Source organism: Delphinus delphis, chromosome X (genome assembly GCF_949987515.2).
Source record: "Delphinus delphis chromosome X, mDelDel1.2, whole genome shotgun sequence".
NCBI classification, from domain to species: domain Eukaryota; kingdom Metazoa; phylum Chordata; class Mammalia; order Artiodactyla; family Delphinidae; genus Delphinus; species Delphinus delphis.
Window position 1 is genome coordinate 95,666,269 of NC_082704.1, and position 21,418 is coordinate 95,687,686.

The 21,418-nt window shown below is 35.6% G+C and overlaps 1 protein-coding gene across 1 annotated transcript in view; it reads right to left on the minus strand.

Annotated features, from left to right (window-relative positions):
- The window catches only part of CFAP47 (cilia and flagella associated protein 47), a 505,984-nt gene that overhangs the window by 114,878 nt on the left and 369,688 nt on the right, over positions 1–21,418 (minus strand). Inside the window, 1 exon segment of the mRNA XM_069540349.1 lies at positions 2,936–3,032. Coding sequence (XP_069396450.1) covers positions 2,936–3,032 — 97 coding nt within the window.

Sequence of the window (21,418 nt, forward strand, 5' to 3'; positions counted from 1 at the left end):
CGCAACTAGAGAAAGCCTGCGTGCAACAACAAAGACCCAACGCAGCCAAGAAAAAAAAATTAATCAAATTTAAAAATTAAGTTTCAATTATTCAACATAATAAATCATATAAAAAATTCTTATATTAAAATATTTGTGCATATCACTGATCATTTTATTTAAAAAAATCTAAGCTGTGTGATGACAGGTTGCAAGATAGATTAAGAGCTAGGAAAAATGTATCTACAGGTATCCGCAGTTCTTCAGACAGGCCTTCCCATATTCCTACTCAAACAGAATTAACCCTTCCATTCCCTGTAATACTTTGGTCTTTTTCTTACTGATTGCTCAGTAGTACATTTCTTTTCAATTAGGGAAATTTCAGTTATGCAAAATGAGTAAGTTCTGTAGATCTAATGTACAGCAAGGTAATTATAGTTAATAGGGTGGTAGTGTATACTTGAAATTTGCTTAGAAGGTAGATCTTGTGTGTGTGTGTGTGTGTGTGTGTGTGTGTATGTGTCTATACAGGCTTATTAACTGTGACACATGTACCACTTTGCTGGGGGATATTAACGATGGGGGAGACAATCCATGTGTTAGGGCAGGATGTATATGGGAAAACTCTGAACCTTCCTCTCAGTTTTGCTGTGGACCTAAAACTGCTCTAAAAATTAAATATTTTTAAATATGCCATTGGGATTGTGATAGGTCATTACATTGAATATAGATCACTTTGGATAGCAGGGACATTTTAACAATATTCAGTTAGAAGGTAGATCGTTAAGTGTCTTTACCTTCTTCCATGAAAAAGTGGTAACTATGTGAGATGATAATATGTTAATTAGGTTGATTGTGGTGATTATTTCACAATGTATACGTATATCTAATCAAGCTGTCCACCTGAAATATGTACAATTTTTAATACTCAGTTGTACTTCAGTAACGCTGGGAGAGAAAGAAATGAAAACAACTAAATAAGAATTTTCTAATCTTCCAAATAGGGAAATATGAAAAATGATGGTAACACCCAGCTTTAATGAGGGTCAGGTTGAAAGAGATAATATTATACATTATAATGGAAATTTGAAGAGCGCTTTAACATGTTTAAAATGTTTAAGAATTGCTTATCCCCTTCGAGCCAATGATTTCATTCTAAGAAATTTGTTGGAATAAAATAATCGATGATATGCACAAACATTTTAATATAAGAATGTTTCTTATATGATTTATTATGTTGAATAATTGAAACTTAATTTTAAAAAATTTTAACAGCCCACACAGTCACAAGTAGATATAATTCCTAACATGACTCCCCCAACCTCCCCTGCAAAGAACACTTTAATCAGTAGTCTTTGAGAAGCACTTTCCCCTGCCTCTCGTGCCTTCCCCTTGTGTGCCCCTTAGATAAGATCCCCAAGATACAAACAAGATACAAAGAAAACTTGTTATTTTTTGGAATCAATTCTCACTTCCTGTCTTCTCTCTCAAGAGTCATCTAATGCTAGTCTCTGAAATGTTTTCCACCTTTCATGGTATTTCTCTCTCCCCATCACCACCCTAAAAGACATTCTCCTCTTCACTTCAAACCCAGTTAGCTGTTGCAGTGGCCTAGCTTTTGCTCCAACTGCTCTTCCCTTCCCAAACTATTTTGAATAGTGCCTAAATATCACTCTTAATTCACGTATTCTGTGATGGTACATTTTATGTGTCAACTTGGCTGGACTATGGTGTCCAGTTGTTTGATTACACACCAATCTAAATGTTGCTGGGAAGGTATTTTTTTTAAAAAATATGTGAATACTTTAATTGGTAGACTTTGAGTAAAGCAGAATACTCTGCTTAATGTGAATGGGCCAACTCCAGTCAGTTGGAGGCCCTAAGAGCAAAGACTGAAGTGACCTGAAGGAGAAGCAATTCTTAGCCAAGTGTGAAACATGGAAACCCTGCTTGAGCTTGTAGCCTGCCCAGTCTGCCCTGGGGAATCTGGACTCATGACTGCAACAGCAACTCTTACCTAACTGTCTACCCTGCTCGCTTGCCCTACAGATTTTGGACTTGCCAGTCTCCATAGTTATGTTAGCCAATTCCTTAAAATGTCTCTCTATAGATATAGGTTATTGTATTATATTGTACTATATTATATTGTATTGCATTATATTGTGTTGTATTACATTATGTTATATTATGTTATATTATATTATATTATATTATATTATAGTGGTATCTGTTTCTCTGAAGAATCCTGATTAAACAGAAATTCATTCAATAAAGATTTCTTCTTTGGTACACCTCTGTTTCTAGAACTTTGCCCCTGTTGACCCACTCTTCTCTATTGCCCTCTTCCATCCCTGCTACTCACCCGTAAGAGAACTCATTTACCCACTCTCTAAGAAATCTGCCCTATCTATTCCAACTCTCCATACTCTCATTTTCCTTTGAATTTCTACTGAAACGATATGATGTTTAACAACATTCAAATAAAACTTTATAATAAGGGAAAGGGAAATAATAGCATTTGCTTTCTTTTGCATATGAGGGAGATTGCTATCATCTCCTATATTTAGAAAAGGAGAACACATTACATTGTTAAAATAATATACTTATTAACATTTTATTAGAAATTGACTGAAATTTTTTGTTTAGTAACAGAAATATTTGTAAAGTTTTTCACTTATGAAAGATTAGGCAGCCTTCAAGCTGAAGTATTATAATCTACTAATTTTAATAGCAGTACAAATCCAGAAAGTAAACTAAATCAAGTTAATCCTGAAATAATACAATTCTTACAGATGATATATGAAATACACATTTGTATACATATTATGAAAGTAAAGTATCTATTGATTTATAAGTAAATGATGAGGGTTTATAAAAATTGATCATGAAACTCTCCATAATAATAAATTTACCTGGTTTTTCCTCATCAAACTTGTCAGATGGTTCCAATAATGACTTCTCAAAGGAGGGTATTAGATCTCTATCTTTATCTTCATTTGAGTCTTCCTGAGAATCACCATTTTTCCTGCTTTTAACGGAAAACGAAATTGTACCTACAACACATAGGCGCAAGATGTCAGATTAACCAGTGTTTCGTTTTCTAAACTAACAATTAAACAGAACAACTTAATGGAAAGTTCAAGGAAATATTTTTAAATGTCCATTAAAATGGTAATTTTTAAACTGCTTTCTCATAGTAATTAAGAAAATGCAGCAAATAATAGAACTGTAACAGCTTTCAGAAAACGTACTGGTCTTGGGTGAGTATTCTTACATATTTTCTTCTTAAGTCATTTTTAACACTCATTTATTACCTCATTAAAATACTTTGTTTAATACAATATTCTAAGCATGAACTTTCCTTTAAACATTTAATATGTAAAATGCTAAATTCTGTTACAAAAAACTGTTAGTGTCAAAAATTGGCACTCTTTATCTGGAATTTTTGTTATACTAAAATTGACTTTTAAAAGATTGGTATTAACTCTTAAATTGAAGCTAACATACATATGGAAATAATTCAGAAATTGGCCCTGATATCTCAGTAACAGCTTGCTATATTCACAGTCTTACTATCCATGTTTAGAGGATGGTTCAAATCTTCTTTCCCCTTCAATTTCCAATACTTCCTTCTCCCTCCTCATTCCTAGCTGATTATCTTGTTTCTATTTCACTAAGAAACTGGACACTTCCAAGAAAGAATTCCTTCACAGTCCCACCACCACATTGAACAATCCTTCCACAATGGTGACCTCATCCTCTGGCTTTCCTCTTGTAAGAATGATTGATACACTTTTACCTGGGACCAGCCCTTGGACCTGTGCACTGGATCCCATCTACTCTAGTCTACGCAAGGATCTGGCTACTGTAACATTCCCCACTCCCTTCTGCATCTTCAATTCTCCCTCTGAAACATGGTGTAATAACACCCAACTTCCAAAAAGCCTTCTCTCCATCGAATGTGTATGTGTAAATCTATGTATTTTTATATGTTTTTGTGTACACACACACACACACATGCACACACTGCGTAATACCATGTTAGGCTTAGTACCAACATCAGGATGAAATACCCAACATAAATCACAAAAATGATTCAAGGCATAAAATAAATACATTAAAAAAACCTCAAAGTGGTATCTTGGCACCAATCTAAGCAGGTTTAATCAATGACTTTCAAATTGTCAAAGAATAAAATATTGTCATGATATTTAAATTTTTAGAGATAATTAAAGATAAAGACAAATAGGAGATAAAGTTACAGTTCAGTTTTTTCTCGTTTTTAAAGATTTTTTTGATGTGGACCGTTCTTAAAGTCTTTATTGAATTTGTTACAATATTGCTTCTGTTTTATGTTTCGGTGTTTTGGCCACGAGGCATGTGGGATTTTAGCTTCCCGACCAGGAATTGAACCCTCACCCCCTGCATTGGAAGGCAAGGTCTTAACCACTGGACTGTCAGAGAAGTCCCACAGTTCAATGTTTAAAGCTAAAATAACACATACCAAAATTTAATAGAGATAACACATAGGAATATAGATTCAAAAATCTTATCCCCCCCAAAAAAGCCCAGGAATTAAAAGAAAAAAATGTATTGCTCTTTCAAATTGATAACTTTTAACACTTTTGATAACATTAATTTTTGATGAGACTGCTCAGTAACAACTCCTATCTCAGATACTGCTGGTAAGAGTAAAAATTGGTACTACATATTTTGGGGGGTAATTTTTCAACATCCACCAAGTTGTTGCACATCTCCTTTGACATGTCAGTTCTGTTTTTTTATGCTATAAATACCTTATATCTGAAATCTTACCCCATAGGTAAACTAGCAGAGTTATTTACAAAGATGCTGTTGCAATATTATCGGTAATTACAAAATAAAAAAAAAAAGAGGAACTTGATTTCCACCTATGCATGACTAGTTACATGAATTCAGATAAACATTTATTTGGATTATTGTTCATCTAGTCAAAAGAAAAACCTATGAAAACCGCACTGAAAATACATCCATGATAATTTGAGTGAAAGCAGCCACTTACAGAGTTTTATGTCTCATATGGCCCATTGTGTGTGTGGGGGACTGTGTGTGTGTGTATTTTTGTGTGTGTGTGTTTAAAAGATATATACAAATATGAGTTGGCATTTGGACAGAAATTTCTTTTCTCACAGTTCTGGAGGCTAGATGTTTGAAATCCAGGTGCCAGCAGAGTTGGTTCCTTCTGGAAATTCTGAGGGAGATCTGTTCCATGCCCCTCTCCTAGTTTCTGCTGTTTGCCAGCAATCCTTGGCATTCCTTGGCTTGTAGACGTATCACTCCAGTCTCTTCCTTCACCTTTGCATGGTGTTTTCTCCCATATCTATCCATGTCTATTTTCCTCTTCTTATAAGGACAACAGTCATATTGGTTCAGGGCCCACCCTAATTCAGCATGACCTCATCTTAATTTGATTATATCTGCAAAGACCCTATTCTAAATAGGATCACTTTAACAGATATCAGTGGTTAAGACACTAGGTCCCTGGGCAGGCAGAACTGCTCCCAGACTGCAGCTGTGAGGGGCTGGAGCCGGATTATAGGAATGCTTCCAGATGTACAGACAGAACATAGTCAGTGGGCCTACCTCTGGGGCATGGACAAGCTTGTCTCACGGTAGGAGTGTTCCCAGACCATGGCTGAGAGTAGCTGGAGCTACGTTACAGGGTCATTTCAGGATCTGCAGTTGGAACAAAGTTGGAGGGCCTGTCACAGGGGCGCAGACAGGTGTGTCTTCCACCTGGTCCCCAAATGGGTAGAAATCATGGCTAAGAGGGGCTGAAGCTGGGTCATGGGCCACTTCAGGGTCCACACATGGGACTGAATTCAGCAGATAGTGCTGATGGCAGGCCCAAAGTCAAATGGGACTGTAACAGTCCACGGGGCTGTTTCCTGGTTGTAGCCAGGACCACAGTTGGCAAGTCCGTCATCTGAGCATGAGCCTGCCTTTTCAAAATGGCCCTCCTCGGTTTTGGACTCCACCAAGGTTTCATGGACTCCTACCTGGATCGCAAAGCTCCCACAATGGCACTTTTGTCCTTGCATGGCTTCCAAATGCCTGTGCTGAAGAGGGATACAATTGGTGGATCTTCTACTCTGCCATCTTGCTGATGTCACTACTATCTTATCATTTTCAATTCCTTTATTTTGAAATATGACAGTCACTTAAGTTACAGGTTAAATTTCAGGTCCTACTATAAACATGGCTTTCTTAGTTTACATAGGAGCTTGGTATATGCTCACAAACACATTGTGGAAAGACAGGGTATCTAGTGGAAAGAACACAGGCTTCTGACAGAATGAGGATTCAAATTCTTGTTCTCCTACGGCTAACTTAGCCTTGAACATGTTACTTATCTCATTTTTAAAATGGTGCTAGTAGTTTTGAGGATTAAATGACTGTAGTTCATGCTTATGTAGGACTTACTGTATGTCAGGCATTGTTCTAGGGATTTACAAAAATTGACAAATTTTTCCAAAACATACCTATGAAATTAGTCCTATTATTATCCTCATTCTGAAGAAACGCAACTGTGACACAAGGAAGTTCAGTAGCTTGCTCAAGGTCAATCAGCTTGTAATAATACAGCTGGAATTTGAACATGAGCATTGTGATTTAAAGTCCATACTCTTTGTTGAATTAATATATTTTATTTTTCAAACAGTTTTAGGTTTACAAAAAAATGAGTGTAAAGTACAGAGAGTTCCCATATACCTCCTTTAGTTTCCCCTATTATAAGCATCCTGCATTAGGTGGTACATTACTTATAAGTGATGAGTCAATAACAATACATCATTATTAACTTAAGTCCATAGCTTACATTCTGGTTCACTCTTTGTGTTATGCATCCTATGGCTTTGACAAATGTAAAACTTCATCTATCTACCATTACGGTATCATGGAGAATAGTTTCATATCCCCCAAAATCCCCTGTACCCCACTCATTCATCCCTCCCTCCCAACCTCCCCAAAGGACTGGCAACCACTGATCTTTTTCAGAATGTTGTATAGATGGCCTTTTCGGATTGGCTTCTTTCACTAAGCAACATGCATTTAAGCTTCCTCCTGTCTTTTTGTCATTTATTTTTATCACTGAAAAATATCCAATTGTATGGATATACCACTATTTATCCATTCACCTACTGTAGGACATCATGGTTGCCTCCACATTTTGGCAATCATGAATAAAACTGTTATAAACATTCATGTGTAGATTTCTGTGTGGACATAAATTTTCAACTCATATGGGTAAATACCAAATGGGCTTGTGATTTCTGGATCATGTTATGAATATGTTTAGTTTTGTAACATACTGCCAAAATGTCTTCTAAAGCACCTGTACCATTGTACCATTTTGTATTCTCACCATTAATGAATGAGAGTTCCAATTTTTCTACATCTTTGTCAGTATTTGGTATTGTCAGGGCTTCTGAATTTAGCCATCCTAATACGTATGTAGTGTTATCTCATTGTTGTTTTAATTTGCAGTTCCCTAAAGATATATGATGTTGAACATCTTTTTGTATGCTTATTTGCTATCAGAATATTTTTTTTGGTGAGGTATCTCTCCAGATCTTTTGCCAATTTTTAAAGTTGAGTTATTTTACTGTTGTTGATCTTTAGTACTTTAAAATATATTTTGGATACCATTCATTTATTAGATATCCAAAAAGTTTACAAGAGACAAATAAGGATACTATATATTAATAAAAGATTCAATTAACTAAAAAATCAAAAAACAAACAAACAAACCTGGTGGTTGCCAGAGGCAGGGGGTGGGGGTGGGATAAGTGAAATGGGTGAAGGGGGTCAAAAGGTACAAACTTCCAGTTAAAAAATAGGTCATGGGGATGTAATGTACAGTATGATGACTACAGTTAATAATACTGTATTGCATACTTGAAAGTTCCTAAGAGAATAGATCTTAAAAGTTCTCATTACAAGAAAAAAAATGTAATTATGTGTAGTGATGAATGTTAACTAGACTTATCGTGGTGATTTTACAATATAAACAATTATCAAATCAAAAAAAAGATTCAATTCAGCAAGAATATATAAAAATTATACACCTATACACACCTAAAAACAGAGGCCCAAAATATATGAAGCAAAAAACGACAAAACTGGAAGGAGAAATAGACAATCCTACAATAATAGCTGGAGACCTCAATACCCCACTTTCATTAATGGACAGAACAACCAGACAGAAGACAAATATGGAAATAGAGGAGGTGAACAATACTGTAACATGACTAGACCTAACTGACTTACAAAGAACATTCCACAAAACAACAGCAGAGTACACGTTCTTCTCAAATGACCAGAGAACAATGTCTAGGAGAGATCGCATGTGAAGCCACAAAGCAAATCTTAATAAATTTTAAAATACTGAAATTGTACAAAGCATTTTTTTCTCATTACAATGGAAAGAAATTATAAATCAATAACAGAGGAATGAAATTTATGAATTTGGAAATTAACATACTCTTAAACAACCAATATTTCAAAGAAGAAATCACAATGAAAATTAGAAAATATCTTGAGACAACTGAAAATGAAAACACAGTATACAAAATTTAAGGGATGCAGTAAGAGCAGTGCTAAGAGGGCAATTTATAGCAATGAATGAATTTGTTAAAAGAAAAGAACAACCTCAAATCAACAACCTAAGTGTACACTATACGAACTAGTAGAGTTCATAGAAGAGCAAATTAAACCCAAAACTAGCAGAAGGAAGGAAATAATAAAGATTAGCATGGAGGTAAATGATATAGAGAATAGAAAAACAATAGAGAAAACCAAAAAACCCAAAAGTTGGATCTTTAAAAAGATCAACATAAGTGGTAGACCATTAGCTAGAGTGACTAGGAAAAAAGGAGAGGAGACTCAAATTAAAGTAAGACATTATTATTGTTTTTACCAAAATAAAAAGCAGTATATATATGTAAAGAGAATATTATAAACAATTATGTGCCAAAAATTGGATAACTTAGACGAAATGGACAATTTCCTAAAAACACACAATATACTAAAACTGACTCACGAATAATAGAAAACTTCAATAGACATAAAATTAGTAAGAGGATTAAATCAGTAATCAAAACCCTCCCTACAAAGAAAAGCCCAGCACGAGATGGCTTCACTGTTTAATTCTACCAAATATTTAAAGAAGAATTTATAAGATTTTTTCTCAAACACTTGCAAATTATTGAAGAGGAGGGAAAACTTCCTAACTCATTCTAGGAGGCCAGCATTGCCATGATACAAAAGCCAGACAAAGACAGTGTAAGAAAACTAAAATCCAATATCCCTGGTGAACACTGATGCAAAATTTTTCAATAAAATACTAGAAAATTGGATTCAGCAGCATATCAAAAGCATTACATACCATAATCAAATGAGACTCATTTCACGAATGAATGAATGAATGAATGAAGGATAAATTTCTGTACACTAGCAATGAACAATTAGAAAACTAAGGAAACAATTCAGTTAAATAAAACCATTATTTGGATAACCTTATATGTGTTAATACGTGTGCACTGAATAATAAGGAAACCTAATCAATATTTCAAATACTATGAAATATTCTCAAGAATTAAAAGTACACTTTCTCCATTCTTTCTCATTTCAGTTCATTTATATACCCCGCATATTTTTCTTCCTCCAACACACCCATTTAAACATTTTTGCATTTTTATTATCCCATAGCAAATAGAAATTGGATAATCACTTGTAAAACAACCCAAAAGCCCTATATAAGACCATATATTGTTTTATTTCCCCTTCATTAGGGGACCAAAAGGCAAGGTAGAAAAACAAAATTATGTACTGATAAAAAACAGAGATAAAGAAACCCAGTGCTTTGGCCACAATTGCCATAAATAGAGCTCTTGTCTCCCACTCTTTCTAAATGCTTAATTTTTAACGATAAAATGTACAGCAGTTTAGCACCCGATGGTAGTCCTAAAGGCTCCATTTTTCTGTGTGTGTGGAATTATACTGTTTGTTCTTTCTATAATACATTTTGGCATGAGTATATCAAGACACTAAAGACAACAGGAAAGGATTATAAAGGATTATTAAAATCTACAGGATTCAGATTTCTGTTGTAGAGAATGGTTGATTACATTTTAATTTTAACAAGAACCTATGCTTTCATTTCTGGGGCAAGCAATGATAGTCTAGACTGCAATTAAAACTGCATGCTTCTTCCTGATCCGTAGAAGAAAAAACTGATAAACTGCATTTCATTAAAATTAAAAACTTCTATAATTATTTCATAATGTATACGTATATCAAATCATCACATTGTGCATCTTAAATATATACAATTTTTGTCAATTATACCTCAATGAAGCTGGAAAAAATAAAAACTTCTGCTATTTAATAGACACTGTTAATCAAATTAAGAGGAAAACTACATATGGGAGAAAAACTTATAAAGCACATATCTGATAAAGGGAATATATCCAGAATATATTTTTAAAAACTTCTAAAATTTCAACAGTAAGAAAACAGACGACTCAATGCGGGGGCTGGGGCAAAAGACATGAAAAAAAATTAAATTAAGAAGGCATATGGATGACAAACAAGCACAAGATGTTCAACGTTATTTATTATTCATTATGGAAATACAGATTAAAACCATACTATAATAGCACTACAACAAATTAAAATGGAAAAAATTGAAAGGACTAACCCTACTAAGTATGGTCAATGATGTAGAGAAAGTGGAACTTTCATACACTGCTGGTGGGAATGGAAAAAGGAACAATCTCTTTGAGAAACGGTCTAGCAGTTTCTTTAAACGTTATAAATTCAATAACCATGTTACCCAGCCATCCAACATATAAGTGATTTACCCAAGAGGAATGAAAGTATATGCCTATAGAAAGACGTATACATGAATGCTCATATCAGCTTTATTTGTAATTACCAAAAAATGCCAAAACCCAAATGTCCATCAATAGGTAAATAGATGAACAAAGTGTGGTATATCCATTCCATGGAGTATTACTCAGCAATAAAAGGAATAAACTATTGATAGATACACTGTGTGGATGGATCTCAAAAACACTATGATGCACAAAAGAAAACAACCAAAAAAAGGGTGTACAATGTGTTATTATATAATATATATATACACAATATATATAGTGTGTATATATACACATATATACAATATATACAACACACATATACACAATACATTATTATATATATTATAATTATATTATATATTTATAAATATTCATATTTATATATAATTTATATAAATATATTATTTATAAATATTTATTATATATTTAGTATAATATATAAAATATTACAAATTGTGTGTATATATAGTATATATATGTATATAGTTATATATATAGTGTACGTGTGTATATATATCTGTGTGTGTGTGTGTGTGTGTGTGTGTGTGTGTGTGTGTGTATATATATATATATATATAATGCTATAAGCTGCATATAAAGTGACAGAAAATAGATAAACGGTTGTCCAGGGCAATGGTGGCATTGGGCAGGAGAGGAGCAGAGGCAAAAAGATTAAAAATGGACACAAGTAAACTTCAGGGGGTAAAATATATTATTTGAATTGTGTCAATGGATTCATGGGTGTACACATGTTAAAACTTCTCAAATTGTACTTTGAATATATACAACTTATTGTATCTCAATTATACTGCAATAAAGGTGTTAAGAAAAATACAGTGTATTTCAGATATTACACCCACCACTTCTGAGCAGAATATTGACAGAAGTTGAGAACTGTCACCCCAAATTGGAAGTACTGTATAAGTAGGATGTGTTTAAGAGAAGTTCACAGCCACCAATGAGTATCTTTCCAGCACAAGGCAATGTCATGTGCAAGATAATTAATACAGGATAATTAATGAAGCCATCATATTAAATAGCCAGAAGACTTTTATCTATCCATCTATCTATCTAAAATCTCTATCTATATCCCCTCTTGTTCCATAAAGCCATGCATGTTTTGTTGATATCAAATATAATTGTTTGCTCATTTGTCTGGATTCACTGCACTATGAAGGTGGCTTCTTAAGCCTCCATGTAAAGCCCTCAGTTTTTTTTCATTTTATTTTCAACTTATTTCTATGATTAATTTCTGCATGAGATAAAAATGGATTTTAGCATTAAAAAGCATCCTTAGACCCCATCCACACAATAAAAACAGGAGTCACATTTTATAAAACTGCAGAATGTTAAGAGGGAAACGTTCACCAGTATTCACAAAACTTTTTGAAGTAGATCCACGTTAAGAAAAAATATTTAAATACAGATGGCCAAGAGGCACATGAAAAAATGCTCAACATCGATAATTATTAGAGAAATGCAAATCAAAACTATAATGAGGTACCATCTCACACCGGTTAGAATGGCTATCAATAAAAAGTCTACAAATAAGAAATGCTGGAGAGGGTGTGTAGAAAAGGGAACCTTCCTACACTGTTGATGAGAATGTAAATTGGTGCAGCCACTATGGAAAACAGTATGGATGTTCCTCAAAAAACTAAAAATAGAGTTGCTATACGATCCAGCAATCCCACTCCTGGGCATGTATCTGGACAAAAGTATAATTCAAAAAGATACATGCACCCTTATGTTCACAGCAGCATTATTCACGATAACCAAGACATGGAAACAACCTAAATGCCCACCAAAAGACGAATGGATAAAGAAGATGTGGTACATACATACAATGGAATACTACTCAGCCATAAAAAAGAATGAAATAATGCCATTTGCAGCAACATGGATGGAGCTAGAGATGATCATACTAAGTGAAGTCAGAAAGAGAAAGACAAATACCATATCATATCACTTATATGTGGAATCTGAAATATGACACAAATGAACCTATCTCTGAAAAAGAAACACACTCATAGACATAGAGTACAGACTTGTGGTTGCCGGGGTGGGGAGTGGGGAGGAATGGAATGGGAGTCTGGGGTTAGCAGATGCAAGCACAGGGAACTAAAATCAATATCCTGTGTTAAACCAAAATGGAAAAGAATATTAAAAAAAAGAATGTATATATATGTATAACTGAATCACTTTGCTGTACAGCAGAAATTAACACAACATTGTAAATCAACTATACTTCAATAAAAAAAGAAAAAAAATATTTAAAAGATAAAAAATAGTTTTAAAGTTTCAGAATTTCTGAATGTTTTTCTAACCCTTCTAATTCCAAGAGGTTATGTTTAATTCCTCACATATTAGAAAGCCTCTTTGAAGGATGCTTTGAATTTGAAATTTTTTTTAAAAAGTGTATGAATAAATTATTTACAATAAAGCCCTCTCTCTGAGATTCTTCAGTAAAAGTTTTACTTGAGAAAAGCCAATGACTTGGGGGCTTCCCTGGTGGTGCAGTGGTTAAGAATCCACCTGCCAATGCGGGGGACACGGGTTCGAGCCCTGGTCCAGGAAGATCCCACATGCCGTGGAGCAACTAAGCCTGTGCAACACAACTACTGAGCCTGCGCTCTAGAGTCCGTGAGCCACAACTACTGAAGCCCGCGCGCCTGGAGCCCATGCTCTGCAACAAGAGAAGCCACCGCAATGAGAAGCCCGAGCACCGCAACAAAGACTAGCCCCCGCTCGCCACAACTAGAGAAAGCCCCCACGCAGCAATGAAGACCCAATGCAGCCAAAAATTAAATAAATGATAAATAAATTTAACAAAAAGCCAATGACTTGCCAAATCATATTTTCATTTTACTATAAATAACTCCTTACAAAATACACAAATTCTTTTGACTAGTAAAGCAGGATACATACATACACACACACACACACACACACACACACACACACACACACCCCCCATACACAAACACAGGAGGGGGGATAAGAGAGAGAGGTGGCGAAATGAGGGAGAAAGTTTTATTTTCTTAATAACAATGATATATATGTGTGTGTGTGTATACATACATATACATATATATATATATATCACTCATTCAAAATTCAAATATGAAGCTTTTAACCAGAATATCATGGGTGGATTGGGAAGCCACTAGAGCCTTCTTCTGAAAGCAACTTAAATTCATATTCAATAGAGCATCTACGGCCTACCTTGCACTCCCAGGGAGAACTATATCTCTGACACATGACCCCACGGCAAACACTGGAATTGCAAGAGTGTCTTCCTTCAGTTTGACAGAATATATGCAGTTTTCAAATTTATGTTTTTCTTCAAGTTTTTAAATCTTCCTTGTTCTCATATTTTACTGCACTCCTATTATTGCACTACTAAGCAATTTTAAAAATATTTTAGAAATAATTTTATTTTTGAAATGTATTGCTTCTTCCATTTGACACTGACCGGATACCTGCTGTTATATGCCAGGTGTTGGTCTGCAGGCCAATGCTAGTCTGGCACTCAAAGGACAGATCATCCCATGTAAAGGCAGAAAATGCAGGATTTGTTGTCACTCATTGATCTATTAACGTGCATGAATTTACCTCTAGCCAATCATCTGAGTAGACCTTGAGACTAGAGTTAATACTGATTTTGATTTTGGGGTCAGGGGCAGGAAAAACAAATCTAGTGTTCACAAGCCCCCCAGGGTAATACCATGCAGGTGGCTAGAGCTTTTACGAAACATCAGAGCAGAGGCTGTCTGGGAAAGCAGAGATGGTGAAAGCAAAGAGGAACTCCCAGAAGACGATGAGAGGATACAAACAAACCCAATTCATTCTCTCTGCAGTGCCTCAAGGCCCTGTTTTTTTTTTTTTTTTTGTAAACCATATTTTTCACCTAAAAGAGCATGAAAATGCTTTATGGCATTTAAAGCAGCCAACATTTGTTTTGAAAGACCAGTGGCATCTAATTGTTTTTTATGCTCCTATAACTGTGCACAGTCTACAACACTGGTGGGAACAGGTCAGCAAGATCCAAATTCAGTTTTAGCCAAGCTTTTGATAGCACTTTCTCTGGCATTTTCATTGAGACAAACTAGGAGAGAGTGGAGACAAAAGAAGCCCTAAATCCTTGCATATATCCATATCATGTTAGGGAATTTCAAAAAATGTGAGCTAGCATATTAAATAAGAGTGATAAACATTAGTTGAGCACCTACTAGATGAGTACTTTTCATATATTCCCATTTTATGCCCATAACTACCCTGGGTTAAGGTTAAGGAAAGGTTAAGTACTATCTATATTTTACATGTAAGAAACCTGATAATCAGTGATGTTAAGTATACTACCAAGGTCGCCCAACCAGAGAATGATATAATTGGAGGTTGAAGTCACAAGTGACTTCAGAACGTGTTCCTTTGCAACACAATAGCAGTAAGATAAGAGCAAAGGAAAAGATGTTCAATTTTGCCATTGTGATGTGCTGGTTAGCATGAACATACTGCCCAAACTTTAAATGAAAAAATGCAAATTTAAATAGCACTACTTTTGCTCAGCATCACATTCTGAAAATACACATGACAAGCAGGCTTCTCATCACATACAATATTAGAAATCAAATTTTGAACTGAATTTCTATTTCAAAGATGGCAACTGGTAATACACATCTGTCTAGATAGTGGAGAGTAGCAGGACATCAGCTATAAAAACTATTCCTATCTTGTTTAAACATAGGCCTAACATAAGAACTTTGTTATGCTCACATTAAACATTCCATTTTGACATTAAGCAGAAGTTCATCAAAAAGAAATTTTAAAAAAGCTTTAGCAAAGCTGACTAAAAGCTTGTTTGCAATCATTTAGAGTAGGCTTTCTTGTGCCAATGTCATAATAGATCTCATTCTAGCATAAGGACTTCTGAAATGCAAATTTTCAGAAATAAATCTTAGCTCTAATTTACAGTTGTGTTGAAGTGAATGAATGCAATCACTTTTCAGCAAGTGAAAAAGCACTTTCGGCTGCTGCTGAAAAAATACAAGGTAACTGTGGGCTACATCAAAATCACCATTGTTACCAACTTTCTAGGGCTATCAGCTTGTCAAGGGGCACGGATATAAGAGAGAATTTAAGACTACTTTATCACGAATGTTCAGGGTAGAGACTAAATTTACTAACATGACTGGAAACCATTTTAAAACGTGGATTCTCAGCATTTAGTTTTCTACTGTAGAATAAACAGTTAAAGCGCAGTATTAACCTGTGTCCATGTAGTATCCTGAACAATTAAATACTTGACACTGTAAGTGAATGATTTATGAAAATATCCTTTAAAATTTTAAATATTTATTCTTAATTGAGATAAAATTGACATATAACATTATATTAGTTTTAGGTGTAAAAATACTCTTGTTTAATGTTTAGAGATCATTTTAGGCTACCATGCCATGATCAACATATTAAATTATTTCAGGCTGATTTTAGTTCATAAATTTAAATGACTCATAGTTCAATAAATAGTCCTCGTGGACTTCCACGACTCTGCAGACAAAGATAAGATATTCAACTACCCAAGTTTCCCACCCCACCCCTCCCCTTTTTTTTTTTTTTTTGCGGTACGTGGGCGTCTCACTGTTGTGGCCTCTCCCGTTGCGCAGCAATAGGCTCCGGACGCGCAGGCTCAGCGGCCGTGGCTCACGGGCCCAGCCGCTCCGCAGCATGTGGGATCTTCCCGGACCGGGGCACGAACCCGTGTCCCCTGCATCGGCAGGCAGACTCTCAACCACTGCGCCAACAGGGAAGTCCCCCCCCCCGCTAACTTTTTTTTGGATCACAAATAAATGTCATTAAAAATTGGAAGGATTTCTAAAGACTTCCTCCCTGGAGATGAAAGTATGTTCCTCACAACTGGGGGATCATAAGGGATAATTATGAAGTCTTATGCTTAGGTTAGATAAATCAACTGCATTGGTTAACAGTAAGATAAAAGCTGTTTAAAGATATCTAGGGATCGCCATTTCCATAATATGTTGGAAGAGATGTTCAGAGAATCCTCTCTCAACCGACAAGTTTAAGTTAAACACACATACAAGCTTAGAAAGCAGAATCCACTGCACTGAGCCATCACTGGAGATATCTGTTCTGGAGTATGAACTACTCTGTGGTATCCTGGAGTCTTGCCTTTCGGGGTCATAATTGGGAATCAGAAAACAAACCTGTCAAAGAGCCCAGGCTTGCATGGTTTGGGGTCCTGATTTCACATTATATTTTTGGACTACCAAACCCCAAATTAATTATTTAGCTTCATAACTCTTCATTTCTCTTCACAGAAAGGGGGCCCTAGTGGTATCCCCACAAGTTTAGACAGTCACCTGTTTGTTTTTATTAAAATCTGCTTTTTAAAGTTATATTATCACCCTGATATTCACAAGCTGGAGGGCACTGAGCTGATTACTGTGATTTCCTCATAAGAAACTCAGAACAGTTATGCCAGAGACATATGTGTTCCATGTAGATTACTGAAGAGCAAATGGAGCAAACTATTAGAAAAAATGATATGTAGGTTATATCCAATTGTATAACCTTAATTCTTACAAGTTCATTTTCTTAGTGCTATATTAGGAGTGAGTTGCTCTATGTTGTGAACATGCTTGTTTATAGACATCTCTAAATCATATTTGTGAATCATGTTATTGCAATCAAAATAAATTTAAGGATTATTGTTACTAAAGTATATGCTAACCGTTAATGCCTAATCATCTTCACTAAATATTGGCCTTGTACAAAAAATCAAGTTTCTACCTGAGACGAATGGAAATTTAGTTGCATATTTCACTACTACAAATAAGCCACAGGCCATTACTACATTTCTATATTTTGTTACATACTAATCCTGTAATAATGGACAGTAATATTAGCTTTTTGCATTCTAATGACCAGAGAGGTCATTTTCTGGTTGTTAAGGAGAGAATCAGGCCATTACATTTTAATGCATTTAGTCATTAACACATTTCTGCCTTTACACACGGTGTTTTTGTTGGCTTGATTTTGTGTGTCTCTTTCCCTTTAAGGTTCTATGCTTTCATATCTAGGTTGACTGATTCAATATTTTTCCATTTTTCTGAAATTTATTGACACAAAAAAGATAATCTTCAAATCAAGACAGAACTGGGCTTTCCCTCCTTAACTAGTAAATCTATCCTGCTGATCTCTCTCTCGCAGTTAATGGTATCACCTTCCTTAGAGTTGCTTACTATCAGAAGTACACTTGACTCGCCTTTCTCCCTTCTCTCTCCTTATTCAATCTTCATCAAATGCAGCTGTGATAGACATTATACTACATCAACCATTTTCCTTTTCAGGAATGAAGGACTTATTTCTGTTGCTACTAGGAATAATGCTGGAAAATGACTATTTGGTCAAGCCCTCTTTAGGCATGGCGCCTTGAGAGAAAAAACAAAAAAGCCTCACCCAAGGTCAAACCTCCTTCCACATGTAGTCCACTTTCAATGATGGATCAGCACAGCAGCATAAAGGCCCAGTCCCCTTCTCCTAACTTGGGACAAGTCCAGAGGACCATCCCAGCTTCAGAGGGCCCAGTGAGTTGACTAAAAGCCTTCACTCCACCTGTCCGGAAACTCAACTTTGCCCTCTGGCCAGTATGTTTTCTTACCTTTTCCTTTCACAAGTGTTGATCACAACACATTCCCTAATAAATGTCCTATAAACTAATCTCCCATCTCAGAGTCTGATTCCCTGGAAACCCAAGCTGCTACAGCATCATTTTCCATTGTTACTTTTCTTGAAACTTCATTTCTGTTTTTTTTAACCCACTATCACTGGCCTAGTTTGGTCTGCCCTTAATGTTCATTTAAGTGGTCAACCTTAACTTTTTGTTCCATGGCCAAAGAGGCATTCAAATTTAAACCTCCACATAGGTACGCCTGAAACATGATTGCAGTTCACTGCAGGCTCCTGTGATAATTCCAGTTCCATCCATTTCTCAAAATTTCTACCTACCAATTAATATGCCATGACACCTACTTTAGTATATGCCACATATGACTCAGTGCCCCATGAAAATCCCCTCTGCAGACAGTTCGCATTCACACCAGTGGTTTGCTATGACTTTTCCAGTGGGAATTCACTGCCATGGGAATCTGCCCTAAGAACAAACTTTAATCATTGAGGTAAAGGAGGTAGAGGATGTTTACCCCAATTTCTTTACCCTTCAGCCTGACAATTCTCTCAGAAAGCTCCCAGTGAGGTTCCCCAGGTCTCAGCAGTAATCTCATATCTAGCTCATTTTCTGACTTTTTCCCTTCAGCATCTTACTTCCCCATTTGGTCAGCGTGCTTCCTGTGATCACCTCTCAAGAAAACTACTTGCAATTAAACTCTTTTCTCAGGGTCTGCTTTTGGGAGAAGAGGCACAAACTAATACTGAGAACTAATCAACCAGAATATTGCTAAAGGCCCCTAAATGATCTCTCAGATCTATCCACCCTCTCTTGTACCTCCTATCCATTTTATATGTTACCTCCAGACTTTTCTTCCTAAAACTCAGTTGACTCATGCCCCTCAGACATCTTCAATGGCTCCAACTGCAGTAAGAAGTAAAACACAACTCTGTCCAGCAAAGTCTGCCTGTTTTTCTAACTGTATGTCACTCTGCATTGGCTACCACAAACACACACTCCAGACACACCCCTCTATTCATTATTTACAGAAAGTAACTTCTCTGTGTTTTCAATAAGGTTGTTTCCTCTGCTAGAATGTGCTCCCCACCGTATCGGCTGATAAATCCCAGTTCATCCTTTGAGGTCCAGATAAACCCATTATCCCCTAAGATGCCCTCTTGGACTCCCACTGTTAGGGTTAACGTTTCCCAATATCATGCTCTGCAGTGCCATGTTTAAACTCGTGGTACATCAGTGTGTACCTTGTATTGAGATGACTTATGGATATCTATTTCTATCACCAGATATGAATTCCTAGGAAGCAGGAACCATATGACATCTATCTTTGTAGCCAGTGGTAATATTTGAAATAATTATCAAACCTATATTCCAGCTCTGACCAGTCAGGAAGGACACAGGATCCAAGTCCTGAGGCATGTGTTAACACTTTATTTGTTGCTGAATTGTTGGGAAGTCCGGGGGGGCCAAAGGGAGGGGCTGTGGTGGCTAGAGATCAAAAGTTACACCTAAGTGGAGCTCAAACAATTGAGTATTTGCCAACATATGAGGAAAAGCATCTGTGAAAATATTTTAACAAACAGAGCGTAATTGGTTAAAGATCAGCTTTGTTTATAACTACTGTATTTATCAAGACTTTCCAAATTATAGGCCTTTTGTAAATAATTGTTTATATAATTGAGGACAGAACTGAAAATGTGCACAAAGTTTTTTTTCTTTTTAAGATGGATGATATACGATATACATAACCAGCACAAATAGGAACGTTCTCATATATGTATGAAAATTTTAGTCTAGTTTTCTTTATATTACAACAGATTAACAACTGTTCAGAAGCAATTACATTTACACTGCTTAAAATATTGTAGCAGCCTTCCAACAGTAATATCAATAAAAATGGACTTTGCCTTCTTTACAGGCTCAGCTTGTCCAAATCATAACGGCAACATTAATTCAAATTTAAGGGACCGCCCTGGGAAGAACAATCATGAACATGTCTTGCAAATATTTTTCAAAATTATGAAGCCTGCAAAAGCTCTTGTGTAGCCAGCAATATTTACCAATTCATCCTCACCTAACGATGTATCCTGAGTTGCCTTTAAGTTCCCCAAATTTCTTCTAAAGCCCTTCAAATCAGCATGCTAAGAGTGCTTATCTGATCAGTGAAAATACGTTTTGAAGTTTTATGGTCTCAGAAATGCTGCCAAAATCAACAAAAATGACTATACAAAGGTAAGATATATTAAATCTGATTATTTAATTCTTCTTAGCTCCCTTTCTATAACTTTAAGAGTCTGATTCATGGATCAGCAGCTCTGTTTTGCTTAAAGGAGTCATAAACACTCCTAATTCAACAATGTTCTACCGTTTGAAGTTCCTCTTACGTTCCTTCTCACACAGAGCAGACCTCACTGCCTTTTATAGAACAGGAAACTCAGATTTATTACTTATATAAAAAATAATAATGGCAATTTTGAATCACTTGCTACCCTTTACAGAAGACTAGTTAAAATTCCAGAACTAAGGAACATTAGGATTGTCATTTGATGATTAAAATGAAAACTGAAATTTACATTTCTATCCTGTGAATTACATTAAAAATGGCAAAAAATATGCTACTTTATTGAAATGCCTGGAATAAGCTCACTCTAGTTCAAAATCTACCTATCACATGGAGAAATGTTAACGGGCTTTGTAAAGCCAAATGTCTGAAAAGTGACAGGAAGATTTCACAAGATGCTAACAGCTATGACTATGGTGACATTTGAGGTCAAGCCAACTAGAAGTAGAGAGTGGGGATGGGCGGGTTGGCTCT